This window comes from Megalobrama amblycephala, linkage group LG16, assembly GCF_018812025.1.
Source record: "Megalobrama amblycephala isolate DHTTF-2021 linkage group LG16, ASM1881202v1, whole genome shotgun sequence".
Classification (NCBI taxonomy): domain Eukaryota; kingdom Metazoa; phylum Chordata; class Actinopteri; order Cypriniformes; family Xenocyprididae; genus Megalobrama; species Megalobrama amblycephala.
The window spans coordinates 11,264,634-11,290,376 of record NC_063059.1 but is presented as its reverse complement, the minus strand read 5'-3'; the positions used below and the strand labels follow the sequence as shown (position 1 = coordinate 11,290,376).

General features: G+C 40.5%; 1 protein-coding gene across 1 annotated transcript; it reads right to left on the bottom strand.

The window, feature by feature from the left end:
- Positions 1–1,840: 1,840 nt before the first annotated feature.
- On the bottom strand, positions 1,841–25,214 carry LOC125249631 (P2Y purinoceptor 14-like). The gene is made up of 2 exons (XM_048161958.1): positions 24,854–25,214; positions 1,841–4,275 (listed from the first exon to the last, which is right to left on the bottom strand). Exons 1-2 carry the CDS (start codon positions 25,198–25,200, stop codon positions 3,672–3,674), a joined length of 951 nt encoding a protein of 316 aa, XP_048017915.1. The 5' UTR covers positions 25,201–25,214; the 3' UTR covers positions 1,841–3,671.
- Positions 25,215–25,743: the final 529 nt, after the last annotated feature.

The following is a 25,743-nucleotide window of genomic DNA, read 5'->3' as shown; positions in this document are numbered from 1 at the left end:
AAGGCAGGCTGGAGGAACGGCTGGGACTGAGGCCACTTGCGGAGGCAGCCTCACGCTCGGGCTGGCCCCTGGGACCTGGGGAGAAACAAGGAGGGTAGAAAAGTGGGAAGGAGAAAAAGGCATCTAGGCATGTACCGCTAGTGGAGGCAGCCTCACGCTCGGGTCGGCCTCTGGAGCCTGGGGAGGAACAAGACGTGTAGAAAAGAGGGAAGCTGGTGAGAAAATCTGGGCCTGCGCCGCTAGCGGAGACAGCCTCACGCTAAGGTACGTGGTTGAGCTGTAGACCAAAGACCAAAAAAGAGTTTGAGACTGATGACTCGGCCTGTGCTATTAGTGGAGGCATCCTCTAGGGTCTACAGGCCACAGACAATGGGTAGGGTGAGAGACGGCGGGATGAAATGGCTGAGACAGCTGAACTTGCTCCGCTAGCAGAGGCATCCTCACGCTAGGAGGGAAGGCATTCGCCAAGAGGGGCGAGCAGTGTTGTATGTGGTGTGGCGCCGGGGAACCTGCAGTGTGTGGCTAAGCGGAGGAAGGAGGAGAGTGGGGAATCTGGGGCCCAGCCCAGGCCCGCTGCTGCGGCCTTACGCTTGTCTTCTAGTACATGAATCGAAGACGCAATAAAGATTACTTGTTAAACGTTAGCTGAGCAAAGATAGTTCAAACTGTTCTAAACAGGAACTGCTATCTAGGAAGGTGGAACCGAACAAAAATATCCTATTGGTTCCTTATGTAGTGAGACCTAGAAATTAACTGTATTTAAGTTAAAGCCCAGAAATTTAATGAGCGTGGTTGGACCCGTGGTTTTATCCAACTGAAAACCTGAGTTCAGTGAAACTGCAGGGCTGAGAGATCGATTATTAAACTTTGTATTTTTTATTTTTTTTTCTTCCAGAAGCAGCCTAAAATGCTTTATAACCTGCATAAATTCACCTCTGGCATGATGGTTTGATACTTTAAACGACAGTACTGTTTGTACTGTCATTGTTTGATGTTGAATGATCAAACAGCAAAGTACAGACTGATTTAGATGATTGTTTGTTCTTTTAACTGTTGCTGGTTTGAGTCACATGCACCTTCATTTAGTAAAGATCAAAAGAGAGTCACTTGTAAAAAGACAGAGCTTTGCATGATACAAATGTACATCTTGGATTTATTCAGTTGTGATCAACAATCGCTAAATTTACCATGAACATGCTGCTTGTATGATTTTTTTTTTTTTTTTTTAAGTTCTCTTTCCCATACTTATCCAGACCTAGAAATTACTCAAATCAAATTCTATACTTCCCCAAACTGCGTAGGGACATAACAGTTTATTCATTGGTTATCTGTCTATGGTTCGTTACTTACAGATTTCTGCTGGTTCTAAATTGGATACAGATGAAGAGGAACGGTAAGATTTATTTGAATGCATCAGCAAAAGAACAATTTAAGAATTTGTCCTACCAGTCTGTGCTGCATCTCTTTACCAGTAGTGAAGCTGTGGATTGAAGTTACAGAAATGCATACTATAACTAAGTTTCCAAGAGATTTGTTGATAAATCATAGGACTGTGATGACAATAAGTTCTGAGTTTCATAATGATCCTGCGTGCAAACTGAACGTGATATATGAGCTACTGTTTGTGTGTTTAACCACAAGGAAGCGGCACAGTAATTTAGAAAGAAAAACAGCACAATGCGTGATGTTGTTGAGGTCTCTTAAAGAAGATGTTGAGAAGTGTGAGAAGCAGGAGACTCAAGCAAAAGTCTCAATTAGATGTTAATGTAACCTCATTTATGTGTAGCAGAAACATTTGAGATGTTAAGGAGATCTTATTTTTACAACCATGAAGCACAGATAGTGTTACATTTGTTAAAAAGAAAGTATTTATGTTATGCTAAACATCTTAAACATATCTAATCCTTTCTAATGTGCTGCATATACAGTGCTGGGCTACCTTGAAGGTGAAAGATAAAGATGATACCTAAATGAGACATAAAATAATTACCTCTTAGTATCCTGAGCTTAGACTAAACTCTGTCAGAACCATAGCCTTCTGGGCAACACACAGACATCAAGGCACAACTGCACCTCAGACAGTACAAGTTCAAGTACCAGCTGAAGGTACTTTCCTGTCTCTCCTCCTACTGCCTTGTCCATTAAAGGTGAAAAACCTCTGAGCAATAAAATAATCCTATAATGGAGTCGTGAAAAGAATATTACAGCAAGACAATAAAGAGATGTTCATTGTTTCTTCCACCACATTCTCAGCTTTGACCCATTTTCTTTCAGATATTTCTCATGTCTCATATGTGTCTACTTTTATTTCTCCTATGGAATTTTAGGAGAAACATCTAAAACATTGTTGATACTAAAACTATAGGGTACAACGGGGCTAAAGGTGATTTTAAAAATGTGATTTTCACTACTCTCATAGTGTATGATTACAGGAAAAATATATATATGTTTGTATTGAACATTGATGGAGCAACATATTTTGTGTGAAAATAAATCATAAAAGTGGTTAATTTTGTTTAAAAATCTTAGAAATGTATGAGGTGGTGAGGGGGGTCCCCAGCGTAGGGTAAAAGGCACACAGTAATACTTTAGCTAAAATAATGTCTATGTTAATACTTGTTCAAAAGAATCACTATAGCCAAGTTTGTACAATTTTCTGTTTATTTTGATAAATTAAAAAACTAATTTTTGTTCAATAAATATAATGTCATTAAAATAGGCCTATGTTAATATAAAAATATTACTTTAAAGATCCTGAAAGCATTGAAGCTAAACATCCCATAATATTTAATATAGATTTACAGTAGTAACAAACAATATTTTATTATGATAAAATTAATATAATATTTTTAAATATGATTGTTTCATTATAAATAGCCTATGGGTATTATATCTAAGATGGATACCCACCCATTTGATATATGATATTCGCCATCTGAATCTAAACATGTCATATCAACAAGTCATCTAGAATTTCATTATCATGTTAATTATTGTGCCTTTTGCCCCAACAGCAGGTGCACTTTTTATCCCAAATACCATACTTTTACATATTCTTCCATTATTTATAAACAGTTGCTTGAATTACCTTTAACAAAACTGAAAGTCATTAAGAAGACCTTTATCTGAAAATACAAAAACATTAATTTAATCGATTCTCATTTGATACTTAAATCAAAAACATTTAAAAAAAAAAAAAAAACAAAAAACAAATATTAGATCAAACTACCTCAGAATCAACTTTGCGTTGCTGCCCTCAATCGTGTCAAGGATCAGACAAATTTGCAAGTGCATTTTGAAAAGCGGATGTTTAGGAAAGTGCTGCGGCAAGTTTTTGTGCCATCTAGTGGTTTAGAGGAAAATAAAATCAAAGATGCCTTAAGCCCCATTGTACCCTATATATATCATTATGATCTCTGAAAGATTGTATCACATTCGAAAGTTCATCTTATACAATTCAGATTTTTCATTATGGAAACAATTGCTTAGGGTTATTATCAGTGTTTTAGTTACATCCCATTTTCATAAGTGCAACATCTCATTTTCCACTGCAATGTCACTCATTTTGCACCCACATTGTTTAAGTTAAGATACTTATGCTCTGGCAATAACAAAAGAATAGGGAAGCACATCACAAAGGCACATTAATACATAAACCATCTAGCCCTCATTCATGGACAGGTTTGGCAACTCCTAAAATTAAACCGGGCTCTGAAGGCCCTGCAAAACAAGAAGTAAATAAGTGGATCCAGGGAGGCATTTAGTGCTGCAAGCAGGACGGTCAGCTCCTTCAGAATGTAGAATGCATGGACTGCTAAACAGTCATGCAGCAGGGGTTTGATAAATACGTAAGGCAGTCTGACCAGATGATAGGGCACAAAGCACACGCAGAAAATAATTATTAGCACTTGCATGTTGCGCTTAGACTTTGTGAATGTTTGGGTACTATTTGTGGTGTGTGTAGAGAATTGAACTTGTCTGAGCTTTTGAAGAGTCTTACAGTATAGAAGAGTCAGAGATATTAGGACTGAAATGAAGACCACAATGGTCACACAATGGATGATTTTGTAGGCCAAACTGAGCTGGAGACTGTGCAGAGATTCACAGGTAAATTCATCAAGCTTTTGATCATGACCCCAGGAGGTCAGGAGAAAGAGGATTAAGTAGATGGAAGATGTGGCTATCAAGAAGAGCCAAATAGCTGCAGAAATGTAGCGGGCGGTATGAACTGTCTGCAGAGCATGAGTCTCCAGTGGCCGAACAATCTTCAGGTACCTGAAAAGAGTGTAAAGAGCACTATCAATAGCACTTTACTTTCAACTGCATTTATTTACATGTAAAATACTGTATAATATACTCAACATTCATTCAATACCAGTAATTTGTCATTTGTCTTAAGTGTCTATCCAAATATTACAGTAGACACATTGCAGGAAAATGGAGCAATATGTGTTTAAGAGCTTTGATTTCATCTGAACTACTGAAACAAGTTGTCAAGTTTTAAGTTATAATTCCAGTCTTACTTCCTGCAAAAACCTATGTGGGTTTGCAACACAGCCTTTGGTTTTCTTTGGCTGCCCGTGAAGTCTACTTTGACATTCAAACACTGTTGTAGCTAAGGCCTGGAAGATATTGATTTGTGTTGTCGGCATGTCGAGAAGACATTGTTCCCTTTCAGTTGGTCACATTCAACATATGTCAGAACTGAACGATGAATTGGGGGTCGCTTTGAGAGACCAATTTACTGAGTGTAACTAAAACTAGACAGTGCACATTGGCATGCGATAATTGCATCAGCTGCCCTGTGCTGTAGCGCGAGTATATAATAAGCAGCAGGTGCTTTGCATATTTGCTTTTCGCTTCGGAGCCAAGTGGATGTGTTGTTCCTGCTCTGAAAATTTACTGAGAGTGTCAACTCAGACGAGTCGTTCTTCAGGAAGAAGCCTCTGCGAGACTGGTATTGGTGTGACAGTGCGGACAGCGGTGGCTGCGATCTCACAAGCAAAAAAAAAAAACAGCTGTTTTCACATCACTCGCAGAGTGTTTGCTTTCAACAAGTCTGCTGTTAATTCAGCCTTAACACTCTGGAGTTGGTGGTATTGCCAGCGATACCACCTCAGTTTTTTTCTTACCATTGTGAAAGAGACTAAAAATACTCTGTCACAATTGGACTTATCAATTAAGAGTTATATACCATTATAATCTGTGAAATATAGTCTTGTATTTGTGTACACTCAGAGTAAAAACAAAATGTTGTGCTTTTTTGCAAAAGAAAGAAAACTAACATGATGTGTGACCTGTCATCTCTCTCTGAATGAAGTCCAATCTGATAGTTCTTAGAAAATGAACTGTAACTTAGTGAATACTAATCACACAAAAATGAGACATACTGTATGTCTAAAGAAACACTGAAATGTCAGGTTTTAAATCATGAAAGTCAAATTGAAAACAAATATTCTCTGTTTATGTAATCTGTATGAAAAGAGAGACATGTCAGTAGTTCACGGCTCAGCTCATTATCCACTAATTCAGCCACGCCCATGGAGCGGGCGTGCTATTCAGACTTAAATTCTGAGGCAATTCATGCAACAGAGTGAACACCCACGTCAGCTTGGAAAAACACATCAAGTTTAGTCAGTTTCATGTACTTTTCATCATTTTGAGATGTGATGAGGAATGATTATAAAAGGATTTGCCTCAGAGGATGAGCATGACTGGTTTCACTTTCATTTCGAGGATCAACTAGATCGAGCCGATGATTATGAAAGGTAAGTTTTTTTTATTCTCAAGTTCTTTAATATAATCGCGATATAGTGTCTGTAAATATTAAACCGCTATAACAAAAAAAAAAAAAAAAAAAAAAAAAAAAGAAATCCTGCAAGTTTTGTGTGTCTCAGTGTGAATTAATGGGGCAGATCAACATGCAGTTTTATTTACTATAACTTACATTAGTAAATTGCCATATTGGTTTTTCCCAAACTATATTGCTATACTGAGATGAATGAAATCGATTTAAATACGTAATAAATACTGAAATAAAATATGTTAGCAACATATATTGTATTAAACTGCACATTAACATTTAGGCTCTATATATAATATATAAAATACCATAGAGGTAATATGAATGTTTAGATGCCTTGTATCACAAATACATTATTTTTTATATTTTATATTTAAAATATATTAAAATAGAAAAACATTATTTTAAATTGTAATAATATTTCACAATATTGCTGTTTTTTTCTGTATTTTTGCAATAATATTTCACAGTTGTCACAGTCTCCGTCTGTCCTGGACTCCATCTCACCTCTCACCGTCTCACAACAGTATTGTTTTTTTTTGTTGTTGTTGTTGTTGATCAAATAAATGCAGGCTTGATGATAATGCAAATTCTTTCAAAAACATTATAAATAGTAATGTGTCTAATCTTTTGACTGGTACTGTAATTTTAAATTCATGCCTATACAAAATTTTCTCTTCATGATATGCAAAAATACATGCATGCATAACATAACAAAAACCATGTTTTCTGTTAAGAGTGTGTAGCAGATCCGATTCTGCACATAAGGAATTTTACTCTGGAGACAACAGGCCAGCTCCGAAACAATATTTATTGATCTGGAAAAACATGGGACACTTGATCAGTGAAACATCAGTTGCGCTAACTTCTTCCGTTAAACACTGTGCACAAACCATGAGTTAATTAGCTCCATGTGCGTCAGACAAGAGTTGCATAAAACTTGCATAAATTGATCAATGCACAAAAATACATTTGTAAAACAAACTCAGAACACATTTCGTTTTATATTTCATGAACTTTGACCAAATAAATAACTTTAAACATACCAACTATGACTGGAAGAAGGGAGAGAAGAAAAATGCGTCCTGCCTCGTCAGCGTCCACTCATGCTCTGAGGCTGACGCAACTCACGTACTCCCCAATAGGAATAGTGCGCAACACAGACAAGCGTCCCATACGAACAAACACTACAATGCATGGTTCCCACTCACAACAATACATGACCCGTGCAGGAATCCAACACTCAGTGAAATTAATTGTCTTAAAATAATTAGAAAAATAGTTTTGGGAAGTTCACTGCATAAAAATAAAATATGATCAAATCAAATAAAATAATCTTTTCTCAATAGGCTACATTCAGCCCCCTGAACTTCATAAAACTAGTCTAAAACTAGTGACTCAATGACACTGGGGATGTGATCACACTGACAAAATTACAGTTACATGTTACCCAACAAACTGGGAGAGCGACAAAAGAAAGTTGGCCAGACTCTCAAGCGTCTGCCCGCAAAAGAAATGCCATGAACACTACTACAAAGATACTTGAATTGATCACCACTTATATTATACCCCAGATGAATAACAACTGATAGGAAATTTTCATCTCACACTTAGGAAGCTTTTGACCTGAGAAGGCTGAGCGAAGGGCTACGTAGGAGGGTTTTCTGGGTCATAATTTGAATCAGTCTATTAACTGGTTTTACAAATCTGCCAGCCCTAGTTCTGACTTGGTGGGTTGTTTTGGTTAAAGGCTGAACAATCTCTCCAGAGACTCCATCAGGCGGCATGGCCTCTTCTGTGTCACGATCAACTTCCTCCACATCCACAGTAGAAAGGTCAGGCTCAGAGTTCTGAACATTTTCCTGATTCTCACATCTGAGAACTGATCCATCTGGGACATGCTCTAGTCCTGTTCTAGAACTGGGTTCCCAGGTTTCCTCTTCTACCGATGAGCTTAATGGACAAGCTGGGGAATGAGCTGACTCAACAATTTCGTTACAATTTCTCAGTCTCACAGCCTGACTTGGAGTCGTCGAAGGCCGGTTCTACACAGTCTTCTCTCTCGTCGACAGGTAAGAAGTTGGCTCGTAGGAGCAAGTTTCTGTGAACCACCTTCTTCTGATTGGTCCGAGTGTTCCTCACACGGTAGGTATGACATCTCGTATCCACAGATACCACAACATGCAAAGTTGAGTCCCATTTGTCAGCTAGCTTGCACCGCCCACGCTCTCCTTTGTTGACGAGCAACACATAATCGCCCTCCTCAATATCACGGCCTTTGACGTCTTTATTGTAATGCTCAGTTTGTCGTTGTTGACTCGCAGTGTTGTTGGCCTGTGCAAGTAACATAGCTTCTTTGAGATCGTCCCTCATTTTTCTGACATACTAGTCATAGTCTGTGACATTGTTATCCCGATCCACGCTCTGGAACATCAAATCGACAGGCAGTCTGGGAATCCGACCGTACATGAGGAAAAACGGTGCAAAGCCGGATGACTCATGTACAGTACAGTTGTAAGCGAAAGTCAAGGTTTGCAGCATTTGCGGCCAGTCTTGTTTGGTTCTCGGAGGCAACGCCCTGATCATATTATCCAAGGTGCGATTGAACCTCTCGACTTGGCCGTTGCCCATCGGGTGATAAGCTGTGGTTCGTGACTTCTGTACACCAGCAATTTGTAAAAGTTCCTTGATCAACCTGCTTTCAAAGTTCGCTCCTTGGTCTGAGTGGATTCTTTGTGGAAATCCATAGACACAAAAGAACTTATCCCATAAGTAACGAGCGACTTGAGCTGCTGACTGGTTCTTGCACAGGAAAGCATTCGCTATTTTCGTGAAGTGGTCTGTTACCACTAATACATTGACACTTTTGCCAGAAGAATCCTCAGCACACCAGAAGTCAACACACACTAATTCTAATGGGCTGGTGATTCTAATGCTTTCTAATGGGGCTCTTCCCTCTGGTTCAGTGGTTTTGCTGACCACACAACGTTGACAGCATCTTACATACTCTCGGGTGTCACTCTCCATACCGACCCATGAAAATCTCTGTCTTGCCAAAGACAACGTTCTTCCTTGGCCTTGATGGCCTGCCTCGTCGTGGATGCCGCACAGGACTACACCGACCAGCGAATCAGGGACAATGAACTGGTGACGTGTAAACTTAGTCACTGGGTCCTTGCAGATGTGGTACAATATACCATCCAACAACTTTAGTTTGTCCCATTGCTTCAGTAGCTTCAGAGCCTTGTAAGGTTCTTTAGCTCTTTCTCTACGAGACAGTCTCCTACCTCGACACACATAGAACAGAACTCTTGAAAGCACATGATCACCTTCCTGCTTCTCTTGAAGCTCTTTCAGTGAGTAGACAGGTAAGGGGTTCTGCCCAACTGGTAATGTTTGTTGGATTTCTTGAGCAAGCCAAGATATAACTCTATTCTGTGCTCCCACTTCCCACTGTGCATGAGCTTCCAAGACAGCAGAAACCTGATCGGATGACAAGGAACACCGATCCAAAGGATGTCCAACACACTGGCGGTTTGCGCTGAGCCTAAAGGAACTCCGGATTGTCTCCTCTCTTATCTGTTCAGACTGTTCGAGCAGATGGTTGTAGGGCTCTGCCACTAGTCTCTGACTCACACGGCTGGGGACAAATGGCTGACGGCTCAATGTGTCGCCGACCACATTTTTGGCACCAGGTATATACTTGATGTCGAAGGTGTACGGGGCCAACTTAGCCACCCACCTCTGTTCGCACGCATCTAGTTTCGGCTTTGTTAGGATATAAGTCAACGGATTATTGTCCGTCCAGACCGTAAAAGGATGTCCCTTTAGCCAATGGCTAAATTTATCACAGACGGACCATTTCAATGCTAGAAACTCAAGACGGTGCGCGGGGTAGTTGGACTGGCCCCGTGTGAGTGCCTTACTAGCAAAAGCGACAGGTCGTGCCGTAGACTCCCCTTCGGGTATTTGTGATAATACTGCCCCTATACCATCCAAAGAGGCATCCGTAGAAAGAATGAATGGCTGGGTGAAGTCAGGGTGAGCTAACACCACGGAGTTCAGAAGAGCTGACTTAAGCTGTTCAAAGGATTGAACGCACTCTCTAGTCCAGTCTGACGGGCTGAGTTTCCTGAAGACAGTGCCTCCTCTTGAGTAGCCCTTTTTTACTTTGGCTGTGGCAGTTAAAGTGAAGAGTGGTTTAGCAATACTAGAACAGTTAGGGATGAACCGTTGGTAATACATGACCATACCCAAAAAGGATTTGATCTTTCTTGGTGAGGGTGACACTCCATCATCCATCATGAGGTTCTGTTTGGTGACGGCAGTAATGGCTGCAATTTTGTCTGGATCGGTCGCGACTCCATGCTCATTCACGACATGGCCAAGAAATCTGACAATCCGTCTCAGGAAGTAACATTTCTTAGGTGCCAACTTCAACCCATGAGTACTCAATCTGTCAAAGACCATCTCCAACCTTTCCAGGTGTAGGGACTCGTTCGACAGACGTTACCAAATGGCTTTATCAGCCAGAGGCATGATTGAACAAAGCTTCATTTGGTCCAAAAGATTCATTTCCTGACAGGAAAGACCTAGCCTTAACAGAAGTGATGACGCGACTTCTTTTAACAAAGGACTCTGTCTAAAGTACTTCTTAGCTCATCAGCAATAAACTAATCAGAACCTATCACGAGGGTCTGATCACATTAAATCTATTGATTCTCTCACAAAACCCTCTTGTATTATCGGACGGAACAGGAAAACACCCATCAACGGATTTAAAGACGAATCGGTCCTATCTATACCTCCTTTGTGTTGAGCAATCCATTTTGACCCGGTCACTTGTGACTCCGGTCGCTGTTCAATGACTTTATGCTTACAGACTCAATCGTGAATTCCAAATGGACCATCATTAAGAGATCATTTTAAACTATATACAGAATAATACATGCCATGATGTAATTACTAACATGTCTATTCAATGTATTCAATATGTGGGTTTTCTTCAAATGCATTATTGTAATCATTGTTTTAATTAGGTCAGTCTAGTAATATGTGTGTAAGAAGTGTGTCATGTTTGAGTTCTAAATGCAGAATTTATAATTCTCTGTAATTCTGTGTGAATGAAATATTGAAATTTGGTACCAGAGAAATATTAGGAAACTTTATGAAGTAACTGATAAACATGATTATGTTCCACGGACATCACAATCAATGGACAATAGACGGGGCGTGTCTAAGCTCCGTAGCAACGTCTCATTGGAGAAACACATCGGGGGACGGAGCTAACTTCCTCCTTTAAAACTATGCTTTCCCAATAGCTAGTTGTCAGAAATCGGTCAAAAGGTCGGTCGAAGTGGAAGTCGGACTGAAGCACAGTCGTTGAAGCCCAGTAGCCGAAGCACCGCTACTTTGACCACGGCGGAAAAGTTGCTTGGGTCATGCTGAAAAGAAGAAGTTGAGAACTGATCCTTCACCGGGGCTGATTTTCCATCTAACAGTCGCCGACGTCATCCACGAGCCGCGCAGCTGACCATTCAACAGCCGTCACATCCAGACTCCAAAACACTCCGTGAAATATCTGACCAAAGTCTCCAAAGAAGAAAACTGCTCAGAACAGCGCGTTTCACCAGCCGGCAACAACTTTAAAGCTTCCGCGCAGCCCACGAAGGGCTTTCCCGAGAAGACGTCACCTGAAAGACAGCCAATCCAGAACGGGACTCCGCTGCACGCGAGTCGCAGAACAACCCGATTACCTCAGCTGTCAGAGCAAACGCAGGTACAAGCAAACTTCTCTCTCTTGCTGGAAACTGGTAAAACTCCTTTAAACCTAAAGAATCAAGCCAAAGCTCTGCTTTTGTGATTTTCCTCAGGTTGCGATGTTTAGTTAGTATTTGGGACTTCTGTCATAACTCATATCAACTCCGTGAATGTGTGTGTGTGTGTGCGTATGAATGTGTGTGTGTGTTTAGCCTTAGTTTCCTGTAATCATTAGAAGTAGTCAATAAAGCTTGTTTTGATTTTCACATATACGAGTTTCTTGTGCTGTGTATCAAATTACTGTCTTAAACTCAAAGATCAGTTACCTCTTGCTTATAATAATCATAATAAAATATTGTTACTGTTGGCCACAGAATAATATTTTATCCAGAATTGGTAGAATACTTTAACCTCAATTTTTCACTGGACGAATAATTGATGAAGTGTTAAATATTAATTCTGAATCATTTACAGTGAATCAATTACAGTTGGTTCGATTCTTATTCCCTGTAACTTAATTCTTTATACTTAATTGAGCTAATAAATGACCTAAGGTCCTACACAGGGCTTTTTGTTCACTGGGAGCTACCACTAGAAGATCATCCAAGTAGCACAGCAGAGTAAGGAAGTTTTGGTCCCCAAATATATTCATCATGAGCCGCATGAAACTCGCTGGGCTGTTGCATAGCCCCTGTGGAAGACGATTGAACTCATAGAGACCTAGAGGTGTGGTAAAGGCTGTAAGTCTCTTGTCTTCCTCACACATGGAGATGTTGTAGAAGCCAGACGTGAGGTCCATTGCACTGAACAAAGTATTCCCTCCCAGGGCAGCAAGACAATCGGCTTGATGAGGAAGAGGGTGTGCGTCCTTTATTGTGCGTGAATTCAGCCAGCGATAATCAACACAGATGCGGAGGTCACCACTCTTCTTCCACACAAGAACTAAGGGAGAGGCCCACTCACTGCTGGATTTACGGATGATGTCTCATTCTTCCATCTCTGACAATACTTGGCGTAGCTTCTGATAATGCCCTGGTGGCACACGCCAATAAGGTAAACGGAAAGGGCCGTTGTGCATGGATGTGATGCACGAAGTCTTTCGCTCTACCACAGTCTAGCTTGTGCTCAAATTTCTGGACCAAGCGCAATAACTGGCCTTTCCACTGAGGTGACACTTCACAAGAGTCAATGTCTAAGTCACTCAATCCCATCTTCTGCAGAATGTCCTGGATGTCTGGCTCAGGTGGATCATCATGCAGAGACTGACTCTGTGTTTTGACAGTTGTAAAGGGTCGCTCAGAATCAAATTCCAAATCTTCCAATGCCACACAAGGAGAAACATTGACAACTTTAGAATTTTTCTTCAAAGTGATAGGCTTGTCATACGGGTTGAGCATTCTTACTGGTACCCATCTATCAGCGGTCATGGAAACCACCACACGTCCCACAATGATATCTTTTTTATGGGTTGGCGACTTGGTTGGTTCAATCAACACTGCGCTGCCCTCAGAAATAGGCGTTGTAGGAGGTAACTTGGCCCACACCAGGTGTTCCCGCTTAGGCAGCAGCGTGACTGCTTGAACCAGTTTGGCAGTTCCTATGATGTCAGGCATCTCATCACCTCTCCATCTGTTAAGACCAGAAAGCACACTGAGGAACTGTTCAACATCAGAATCATTAGTTGATTCAGGCCTTTTCACCACACGCCAGTATGAGGGGTTCTGCTTAAACTGGCTCAAGATGAGTTTAAGAACGTTGGTGCCCAGTATCAACTCGTCCCGTTGGCCTGTAACAACCAGGGTAGGTACACTGACCTCGTACTCATACACTCTCATCTTCAGCTGGTAAGTACACTTTGGCGCAACCTGAACTCCACCACATCCAACCAACATAATGTTGGCTTGCATCTCACACTGATCCAGAGACAAGCCAGCATCCAGCAAACGGGATTCAGCAACTTCGCTAATGGTGCAAGCCATAGAGCCGCTGTCCAACAAAGCTCTTAGAGGAATGCTGTCATTGACTAAAACGTCAGTATAGAAAAGGCTGTCTGCCCATGCCAACTGGGTCACATTCTGAAACAGAATCAAATTATCACTAGTCACAGACTTACATTTGGACTCGTATATGCTTGATGCATCATCTTGGAGGGTATGAAATTCTTCACCCACACTATCCCCTCCCAAGTGTAGGTGTGTCAGTTTCCCTGAACCTGAGGGTGGCTCCCAGACTCTACACTTTTTCTAGGGCAATCCCTGCGCTGGTGACCAACTTCTAAGCAGATCAGACATCTTCTCTCTGACATGCAGTGTGACCGTGTGGAATGGGTTCTCTCACCGCAAAAACGACATCTGGATGGACGTGACCAAGAGGGCAATTGCGATCTACTAGGAGCAGCCTGTCAAGTCAAGTCAAGTCACCTTTATTTATATAGCGCTTTTTACAATACAGATTGTGTCAAAGCAGCTTTACATTGATAACTGGTACATAATTTGGCTGCACAACAGCTCTTAAATAATAGTGTCAATGCAGGCAGATCAGAAGCACTGTTGAATAAATGTCAAGAATACTATTGAATATCAAATGTCAAGTGTCCCCAACTAAGCAAGCCAAAGGCGACAGCGGCAAGGAACCCAAACTCCATCAGGTGACATCAGGTGGCAAACAAGTGGCAAATAGGTGTTAAAATGGAAAAAAAAAAACCTTGGGAGAAACCAGGCTTAGTCGGGGGGCCAGTTCTCCTCTGGCGAACAGTGCTTTGTTACAATCAGGTTGCTATCATAAGTCTGATAGGATTGCAACAATCAAAGTATTTATTTCAGTTCCATCCAGTTAAGGATCGTATTCATCACGCCGGTATGGAAGGTCTGTTGAGGAACTGTGCTACTGGCTGTCGTGTCGATGAGGCCTTCACAATGGATGATCCAGTTGACTCGATCTCTGCTGATACTTCAGGGCTGCGTTGTGGTCGTGTCCAGTTGAGGATCGTATTCATCACGTGTATTAGCCTGTGTATTAGTACGGTCAAGCACCCTTTCCAGCATGCTGAGCACTCGCTCTAACATACCCGTATCAGTCAAGACTGTATGTAGAGGCGTTGTGGTGATCTCAGGCTTAGTGGTCTGGGTACTGGGGATGCACACTGCTGCGTTCACTGCAGTATTGTCCACAGTAGTAGTCTCTGTGTGCCTGACGGTGGCAGTAGCTACTTGGAATGAATGGCCAGGGACAGAGTAAGAGCATAGTTTCTTTGTTCTCAGCTCCCTTTGATGCTCATCGATCGCTTCTTGAACCTCTGCTGAAGACCACTTGGTGATAGGTTTGCATCTGAACACACTAGAAAGATCAGCATCAGAGCAGTTCCTAATAAACATCATTGTGATTTCTTGTGAAATGTTTTTCATTCCGCCACCCTGTTTCTGCAGGTGATTATCAGCGATTTCGGCTGCGTTATTGAGACGGACCCAATAGTCGACAGGGCTTTCATTGTCATGTGGCAGAGTGGAGTAGAAGTCTGCCAGCGGGAGACAAGACTCTGGGCTTTCACTGAAATAACGTAAGAGCATTTTGTAAATGGTCTCGGGAGCAACAACCAAGTCCGGTGAGGGGTTACTTTTCAGCCCTACTTTGACAATGTTTTTAGCTCTGCCCAGAAGATGATTCAAGATTTCATTGGCGTGCTCTGCTTTTGGGAGGTCGCACTTCTGTAAGTATACCTCCATTAACTCTATCCACTCATGAACAGTATGTTTATCTGTACCATCACCACGGAAAATAGGAGGCTACCTTTTATCAGATCAGACAATCAGATTCAACTTGGATAAGTCGAGAGTAGTGCTAGCCAGCTCGCTTTTGACTGTTTTGGGGGTAGTCTGATGCCCCAGAACAGAAGGACTACGATCAGCTAAGAGCCGGTCCAAAATACTATCACCAATTTGGCTACCAAGCTCCTCAAGTAGCTCTGTTATCTGCAAGCGAGAATCATCATTAATTGGGGTAGGTGTGAATGATGAAGCACCAGAGTTGACTTTTTCCCCATTTGTGAAAGGCTAAATTTGACATCGCCAATTTGATCATTTTCTTTACGTCTCACAACAGCATCTGGACTGCTGAAACCTCTACCCCTCCCCAAGACTGGTGTAGACATGTTGTACATTTTACTTTCTGTAATCAGCTGTACATAAAACAAATTGATTCAAATAAATTGTCTTACTGATTCAATGTCCGATCCAAAAGTCAATGTCTTAATGATTCCGTGTATGAATCGAAATTCAATGTCTCAGTGATGTGAAAAAACCTGAATGTTACTGAAATGAGGAAACTTCATCAATTGATGCTGGAAGACAGGACTCCACCCCTGACTTGACAACTGGCAACAACTGCAACAACTGGCAACGACCGGCTTGTTGAATCCAGGATGGTCACAGCAACAGCTCCACGTGAACAGACAACACCCGGTGATTGGCTGCGGCTGATCAGTTGTATCCAAGATGGTCACGGCACCAGTTTTATGTAGCAGATCCGATTCTGCACATAAGGAATTTTACTCTGGAGACAACAGGCCAGCTCCGAAACAGTATTTATTGATCTGGAAAAACATGGGACACTTGATCAGTGAAACATCAGTTGCGCTAACTTCTTCCGTTAAACGCTGTGCACAAACCATGAGTTAATTAGCTCCATGTGCGCCAGACAAGAGTTGCATAAAACTCGCATAAATTGATCAATGCACAAAAATACATTTGTAAAACAAACTCAGAACATTCGTTTTATATTTCATGAACTTTGACCAAATAAATAACTTTAAACATACCAACTATGGCTGGAAGAAGGGAGAGAGAAAAAATGCGTCCTGCCTCGTCAGCGTCCACTCGCACTCTGAGGCTGGCGCAACTCACGTACTCCCAATAGGAATAGTGCGCAACACAGACAAGCGTCCCATACGAACAAACACTACAATGCATGGTTCCCACTCACAACAATACATGACCCATGCAGGAATCCAACACTCAGTTAAATTAATTGTCTTAAAATAATTAGAAAAATAGTTTTGGGAAGTTCACTGCATAAAAATAAAATATGATCAAATAAAATAAAATAATCTTTTCTCAACAGGCTACAAGTGGACATTATATTAACGTTAATACAATAGTTGATATGATCCTATTATCAGCATGCTCACAGAGGGTTTTTTTTATCTCATAGATTTGAGAATCATATTGACCAGATATTGGTCCACACTGGACATTATGAATGAATATAACTGTGAGATCACTGACTGGAAGCAGGATTTTTTTTTTTTTTTTTTTTTTTTTTCTCCAGTGCACAGGATTTATTTCCAGGTAAAACGCTATACTCAAAATGTGCCCTCATTTATTCAAAATGTGTCTCATTTATATTGTTAACTATATTCAAAATAAACTATCAAAAAAAAAAAAAAAAAATACTATACTATACTATATACTTTTTTTTTAGTTTCCTCTCTCATAGCATTTGCTATGTTGACAGTCGCCTGTGGTCCTTTCAGTGTGTTTTTCCCCAATGCAGGCAACAACACAGTCGGCTTTCATCAGCTCTAGGTCTAGTTCTGGTCACATAATAACATCAGGTACATAACCTCAAGAACCATATACAGTAATAGGAAGAGAGAAGAAGAAAAAAAAATGCATAGTGTTCAAAACTCCAAAAAAAATTGTCAGTTCAATTCAGTATAGTCACTATTCCCCACAGGTATTAAAGTGAAAAGAAGGTGGCCAATCCCCTAGACCAGGGATGGGCAACTCCGGTCCTGGAGGGCCAGTGTCCTGCAGAGTTTATCTCCATCCCTGATAAAAACTCACTTGCCTATAACTTTCTACTAATCCTAAAGACCTTGATTAGCTCATTCAGGTGTGTTTGATTAGGGTTGGAGCTAAACTTTGCTGGGCAGTGGCCCTCCAGGACTGAAGTTGCCCATCCCTGCCCTAGACACTCTTAGACAAACATGGCCATTACATGTTAGCTAAACAATGACAATTCATACATTTGGACACACAAGTTACTCGGCAGAGAGACTTCACTCCTGTCTCAAATCAATACATTACACTCCTTAAAGCATCCAAAACACACCAATATAAACAATATCAGTAACATTTGCATTAACCAATAGAGCAAAATGTATACCATAGAAAAAAAATTCAAGCAACATATTCATGTTTACCTCAGAACTTTTTGCTGGTTCATTATCTCAATAAATCTCGTAACTGGTTTAAACAGTCTACCAGCTCTGGATTTCACACGACTTAGTGAATGTTCAGCAGGAAAGTTATAAACACTTATATTTGACACTGAATTAGCTTCTACATGGTGACCACCATTAGGCCTTGCAGCACTCAAGGAAACAGGAGTAGATTTTTCAACTTGCTCTGCAGTGGATTCAGGTACACTCCTGTCCAAACTCTCAACATCATCATAACCCTCAGTTCTCAGCTGGGTTGTATCAGGGCTGTTAATCACATCCTGCTCCAATTCATTAGACTGAGCCGTATCCAAGGCTTGTAAAGCCTCAATAACATCGTACATGTCTGCATCGTTCGTGTTATCGGAAGGTAGCTGTGATACCCACGCTTGTGTCCTGTAATTAGAAGTATCTTCAGACACATCAGTGACCACAGAATCAACACTCTCAGAGTCACTTAGGTGGTTTTCGGTCATATCTCCTTCCAAGTCATCATCAGGAAGTGGAAGAAAGCTTACTGGCATTATAAGGTTACGATGTACAGTCTTCACAACACCAGTATGACTGTGCTGAATTCTGAAGGTATGACTGTCTGCATTAAGTCCAACAACAGTGTACACTGCATCCTCCCAAATATCAGCAAGCTTCAGTTTCCCACGTGCTCCCTTGTTGGCAAGCAAAACTCTATCACCAACATCAATTGGTCCACCCTTGACTCTCCTATTGTACAAGTCAGCATGTCTCTTAAGCTGTTTTGTAGCAGATGACTGTGCAACGTGCATTGCCTCCTTCATATCTCTCTGAAGAGCCTGGATGTAATTGTCATAATTCACAACATCTGGACTGTCCAGAACAGTTTCAAATACAAGGTCAACGGGCAGCCGCGGAATCCTCCCAAACATCAACAGGAAAGGAGCATACCCTGTGGTTTCATGGATGGTGCAATTATAGGCAAAAGTTAGAGTTTTGAGTACTTGCGGCCATTTATTCTTGGTCTTTGCTGGCAGAGCACGTATCATGTTGCCCAGCGTCCTGTTCATCCTCTCACATGCTCCATTACCCATCGGATAATAGGGAGTTTTTTCTCAATTTTTGGACTCCAGCGACATTCAACATCTCAGAGATCAGGGCACTCTCAAAGTTGGCTCCTCTATCAGAGTGTATATGCCCTAAGAAGACAATTGATGTGCCACTGCTTTGGCAGACTGATTTGGACACAAAAAAGCATTAGCCATTTTTGTGAAGTGATCTGTTACAACAAGAACATCCAGAGACCGGTTGGCAGAGTCCTCCGCAGACCAAAAGTCTATACAGACTAGTTCAAGGGGCTCTGTTGATCTGATGTTCTCCAACGGCACATGACCCTCCGGTTCTGGTGTTTTGCTGCAGGCCTATTCGTTTCCCGTACGTGGAGGAGCATCCAACTCAGGCATCCTATCGGCCGCTGTGCAGGCTTTGGCTTTAGAACACTCCACACGTGAATGACCTGCTTTGCAACAAAGAAAACACAGATGATTTGCTCTGCAGTGAAAATGGGTGGTGTGGCCAATATCTCCACACACCTCACATAGTAGAGTAGCCCTCACTCTGCTTCTCTGTGACCTAAACGCATGACGCTCCATACCAGACTGATTTCTTGATTGCCCTTGGTCCAAGACACATTCTAGCATCGCTAAGATTCGTTGCATGGGTTCAACATGCTCATTAGTTGGAGTTTGGTATGGAACAGACTCTGGTTTAACAGTTGTCTTAACCTTTGTTTCAGTAGGCTGAACAGCAACTTCCTGTTTCAGAAGAGGAATGGCTGGGGGAACTCTAGACACAGAGCTACATCATTTCTCTCTACCATACTCTTCCAAACGCGCATGGACATGCTGCTATCCACTGTTCCAACGGTCTGCACTTGAAAATTAGGGAAAGCTCAGGATCTGGACAATGTTGGATAAACATTACAGTGAGCTCATGGGACAGATCATCAGTCTTTTTATTTTGTATTTTTAAACAATCCTCAGCCATGTCCATGGCCCTATTTAGCCTCAGACAATAATCAAAGGGGTCCTCACCCATGTGTGGGAGTGTGCCATAAAAATCAGCTAATGGCATGCTTGAAAAAGCTTTGTCACTGAAATGTTTCTTCAGCAAATCAAAAATAGGACTTGGACTTTTGGACAAATCAATAGATAGGTTACTGCTCAAGCCCACACTCACAACTTCCTGTGCCCACCCCATAAGCCTACTCATGACTTCATCAGCTTGTTCTTGGACTGGTGTCCCTATTTTGCGCAAATATGACTGCTCTATGGCTTCCCACTCATGTATTGTGTATGGATCAGTCCGATCACCCCTCAAACAAACAGGTTCTTTGATTTCAGATTTTAGAACTCTGTTCAAGACAGATGAGTCTGTATTACTTGAACTACACATTTTAGACTCTAAACAGGTAGCAATGCTCTCCCCAGTAGAGCGTTCCATTTGTTCTACCATCCCCACTATTAATTCCATTGACTCATCCCCTCTCAGACTTGGTTGTTTCAGTCTACCTTCATTAAACTGAGGTGGACTTGAATTATCATTTACATCATCAACAGCCTCTAAGGCAGACATTGGAGTCGATGTGTATAGAGGAGTATAATTAAGTCTGCCTCTCCCAACAGATGACATAGGATAAAACATGAAGAGACCTCTACCTCTACCAAAACTGTTCTCCATACCCAATTTTGACAATACCAATGATGAAAAAAAAAAAGATTGGATAAAAGATTATCCAAAAGAGAGAAAAAAAAAACTTCAGTTCTCAAAATGTTCTCAGTTCAAAGTTCAATAAAAAGTATTTGTTCAGATTTCAGTCTTCACCACAATAATACTTATCAATAAACTTCAGTCATCAAAAATATTGTTTCTTTCTTTTTCTTTTTTTTTTTTTGAAGTTAAAGTTAAAAGTTTGAAGTTAAATAAGTCAATAATGCTTTCAAATGGATACCACAATACCAGCACTTTGCTCCTCTCAACGGTGAAACATATTCCTTTATTAGAAATGGTATTGTGCCTAAAGCCGCGGTCACACTAGACTTTGAACGTGCGAAATTTTTTCGGATGCTTTAACGGTCGTGATATGACATCACGGTCTACAGCGTCTTTTTTATAAACATGAATTTAACACATAACTTAAAGTAATACATTTAAAATGTAAAAATATAGAACCTACTCGACTTTACTGCAAAAATATAATTCTTTTAATTCAGCCAAGAGGTCATGCCATGACAAATCGATCTTCTACTGGTCGCACGTCTTCACGTGATGTGAATTCGCAGGTCAGAGTTCACCAAACTTGAACTTTGGAATGCAGCGAAATGCGAAATTTTTCGCACAAGCTTGCGTTTCCGGTCTGACACATTCGCGTGCGTTTGAATGGAAGTCAGTGGAACAAAAAGTGCAGTGTGACCGCACCTTAACAGCACCGACGTGAAAACTCGTCACCCACTGCACAAACTCCTCTGGAAATCTCCAATCAGTCGTCTCAGCACGCTGCTTCCAGAGTCACGGTCACGGCACCATTGGAACGGGGCTGTCTCTGCATTGTGTTGTGTAAAAGTCAGGATGGACACCAATTCGCGCTTGAAGACAGGCTTTTATTCTGTTGACAACATATTAAACAGCAGTGATCAGGGGCTGTATTCAAAAACATTTTAAGGCTAAAAGTAGCTCCTAACTTGCCGATTTAGGAGAAACTCTTAAAAATAATGGGCGTGTCAGTCCTAATTTTAGGAGTCCTAAATTTTTGCTCTAAGAGTATTTTACAAAGCATTTTAGCGCTAAAACTAGCTCCAAAATCTGTGAAACGTTAGGAGTAGTCAAGAGGACTCCTAAGTCACTAAGACCAAATCACAAACAGTCCTAATCCACCCAAAAACACTGTACACCATTGAGGGAATAGCGATAGAGCCTTGGGTGCTGAACCTTTTCTTCATAAATGCAATACAATTTGATTTATAGATCTGAATCTACGATGAGATGCCAAAAAAAAGAAAAAAAAAATTAACAAATAAATAAATTAATATTGTCTGATAACCTGTGGCAGTGGTTTTCATGAGTTCACACTTACAAATGACTGAATAGAGTAAAATATATATAATTAGTGTATTTGGTGTGCTGTCCAAGGGGATCGAGGGCTCTGAGCCTGGAATTTAGCCCAAACCCAAAGTTCTCCCCGTATCCCCAGCCGAGAGTGAGGAACGGAGGGCGGAGGGATGCAGAAAACTGTCGAAGTAACTATAGGCGAGTGGCTCTCGTCTGTGTATATATTCCTCCTCTCGAGCTGATTAGAAAGACCGTTTGAATGTGTTTCTCCCAAACTTTGTTTATAAAACATAATTTGTCGCTTGAATTCTGCATTCTCTTGAGATGAAGACATCCAAGAGGTGGACAATTAACTGTATATACTAGTTTAATTAGTGACACTTAGCCTACATTTTAAAACCTTTATGGCAACAATATGGCAACATTTTATTTTGACTATGGCAACATTTTTATTAAAAAAAATATTTGTTTGAATAGGGAACAATTGTATTTTAAAACCTTTATTTTAATATGGAAACATGACACCTCATTCTACAATATATCTATTATTAAATCACTGACTTCAGCCAATCACTGTGTGTAGGCCTATACTCCATAGCAATGAGGTCAACCCCGCCCTTACTCTTAGCTTAAGACTTCAGTCTATTCCTTTGTAAAAGTTAGTCTCAGCAGCTTTGTGAATAGGTTTTAAGAGAAAACTCTTAGCTAAGAACTTTTACTGCTATTTAGGAGAACTCTTAGTGGCAAGATAAAATGTTTTGTGAATACGGCCCCAGATTCGCAAATCACCCTCGTGCGTGTTCGCAGCCATTCACTCTCTAGGCTGGCGTGAATCTAAATTGATTAATATTTATATGAACAGTTATACAATAACACAATTGAGAAATATGTACCTGTTGACAACATATTAAACAGCGGTGATCAGATTCGCAAATCACTCTCGTGCGTGTTCTATATTGAGGTGAACAAACTTGATATTACCACAAATGTGATGAAACATGAACACAAATCATACAATGTACATTTAAACACATATCTATATCAATATTAGTCCATAAAATGGTTATACAATTAATACAATATACTTTTATCACGGAGCACTCACTCACCGCAGCCATTCACTCTCTAGGCTGGCGCAAATCTAAATGACCCTACCGGAACCAGTTCATTCTATGGGTGGAGTGTGCAGGTTGAAAATGTGTAGCACGTGGAAACACCTTTTTAACCCTGTTACACTTACCCAGGGGAACGGGAAGTAGGGGTGCTTTCACAGGACAGTAAATGCAGCGTGAATTTTTGTTCATTTACATTTATTCATTTTTTATCATTTAATACTTTGTTTGTAATAAACACTTTAAATGGGCTATACAAGTGTTATGTGTTGATTATTTAAAACAAGAGCAACTAATAATAATAAAAATGCTTGCAGCGTTGAGCAATTTAGCTAATCACAGACATATCTGTTGTTTTCATGGACGCAATGGCCAATCAGATATATTTAAAGGTGCCGTCGAATTAAAAATTGAATTTACCTCGGCATAGTTGAATAACAAGAGTTCAGTACATGGAAATGACATACAGTGAGTCTCAAACACCATTGTTTCCTCTTTCTTATGTAAATCTCATTTGTTTAAAAGACCTCAGAAAAACAGGCGAATCTCAAGCAAGCAAGGACAATAGCGAAAAATGGCAGATGGAGCAATAATAACGACATAATCCATGATCCACGATATCACGATATTTTTAGTGATATTTTTAAATTGTCTTTCTAAATGTTTCGTTAGCATGTTGCTAATGTACTGTTAAATGTGGTTAATAAAGTTACCATTGTTTCTTACTGTATTCACGGAGACAAGAGAGCCGTCGCTATTTTCATTATTAAACACTTGCAGACTGTATAATTCATAAACACAACTTCATTCTTTATAAATCTCTCCAACAGTGTGTAATGTTAGCTTTAGCCCGTTAGCCACGGAGCACAGCCTCAAACTCATTCAGAATCAAATGTAAACATCCAAATAAATACTATACTCACAGGAATCGATGCATGCATGCAGCACGAATGACGAACACTTTGTAAAGATCCATTTTGAGGGTTATATTATCTGTGTGAACTTTGTTTATGCTGGTTAAGGCAGTCGGCGGGGGAGCGCGAGATTTAAAGGGGTCGCGTGCTGAATCGGTGCATATAAAATTATGGCTCAAAATAGGCAGTTAAAAAAATAAAAATAAAAAAAATCTATGGGATATTTTGAGCTGAAACTTCACAGACACGTTCAGGGGACACCTTAGACTTATATTACATCTTGTTAAAACTGGTTCTAGGGCACCTTTAAGTTAGAATCCACTCACTGCTCAAAACGACAGAGTTTTTGTTCAGTGCTGAATGCTTATCATGCTGGCAAATCCTCTGTTTATAACAAAATGTAGACATTATTAAAGGTTCATTGTGGAGTCAATGGAGCTTTGTGAAATCATGATGAACTGAGATGTCAGCTTTTTAGGGATTATAAAAGGAGTGCTCTTTGCACGCATTCTGCCATGTCGAATCATGCACACAGCACTGCCAGTGCTTGCTTTTATGTTAAATTAACAGTGGTTTGTAAATGTTGATACTTTAATAACAAATAAATTATCAGCATTTATGCAGAGATCTTTAGGTTGTGGCCAGGTGACACGTAAGTTACTTAACAATTTCATGGTAATTTAATGGATGTAGCCTACTGTTTCTCACCGATATGCTTGTTTTATTTCCTGGAGTTTTGACGTGTTTTATAGACTCTGTATTGTTTCTTATTGGTTTCTTTATTGGTTTCTTAATCTTCCATCTTTGCTCAATTAGCAGGATCTCAGTTCTTCTTCCAGGCTGTTTTTAGCCAATCAAATGAGCTGTTATTTGCCATGTGACTAATAACGCGTTTGCAGCAGGAACATTACATTATTAGAAATTTTTGTACTGCTAAAAAATTAAGTAATGACAAGCATGAGACATATACCTGTTTACAGCAATAACTTCCATGAAGAGAATGCTTGCATACATGTTTATATACAAGGCTGTTGCTCCAAAGCTGCAGTAAATATTGAACAATACGTCTGAATTGTTGGCATAGGAAGCAATGCGTAAAAGTAAACAAAGGCAAAGAAAGAAGTCAGCTGCGGCAAGGTTCTTCATGTAGACCGTGATGCTGGACTGGACACGCTGATTAGTGCAGAAATACACACGCATTGTGATGCAGTTCAACACCAGACTGACAAGAAACACTAGTGAGTATGCAAATATGAAAACATAATTAACTGGGACTTCACAGAGAGCTTGTGCTGTATTAGTCGTGTTTGGTTCCATGATGTAATTTTTGGAAGTTGTGAAGGTGGCTGCAGGCACTGGAGACTCCATCTATATAAGCAAGGAACATAAATTATTTATTTATTTATTTATTTATTTGAGGTTTTACTCTGACTTTGAAAGAATACCACAGGACATAATGGTCTAACCCAGTGGTTCTCAACCTCATTCCTGGAGAAACACTGGTCTAACCCAACCATCTAATACCTAATATACAATATATATATAAAACTATAAGGTTATTCCATGTCAAGTCAACCAGAGGTCTAAATTTGTTTTTAAAAAAAAATTTCTCCTGGTAAAAGAATGTCTCAGTTACATTCATGGAACACTTGCGTTCCCTCTACATTCGTGGAATTAGCATGATGAAAGAGATTAATGAAATTTCTTCTATGATTTCTCAACCTCAGCATGGAGATCCGGGAGAAAAAGAAGGCTCACAAGAGCGGGACAGTATGTCCAGACAGAAATCACTTGTCCTGGAGGATGAAGAGCTGGATGTGGAAGCCAATAGAGCGCTATCTGCTGGATCAGGTGATGCAA

What these genes read in the sequence shown, in the direction of transcription:
- LOC125249631 (XM_048161958.1), bottom strand. Translation starts at nt 25,200, where the DNA reads ATGGAACCAAACACGACTAATACAGCACAAGCTCTCTGTGAAGTCCCA. An exon ending in GAAGTTATTGCTGTAAACAG is followed by an intron (nt 4,276 to 24,853) that starts GTATATGTCTCA and finishes CACTCTTTTCAG; the next exon opens with GTACCTGAAGATTGTTCGGC.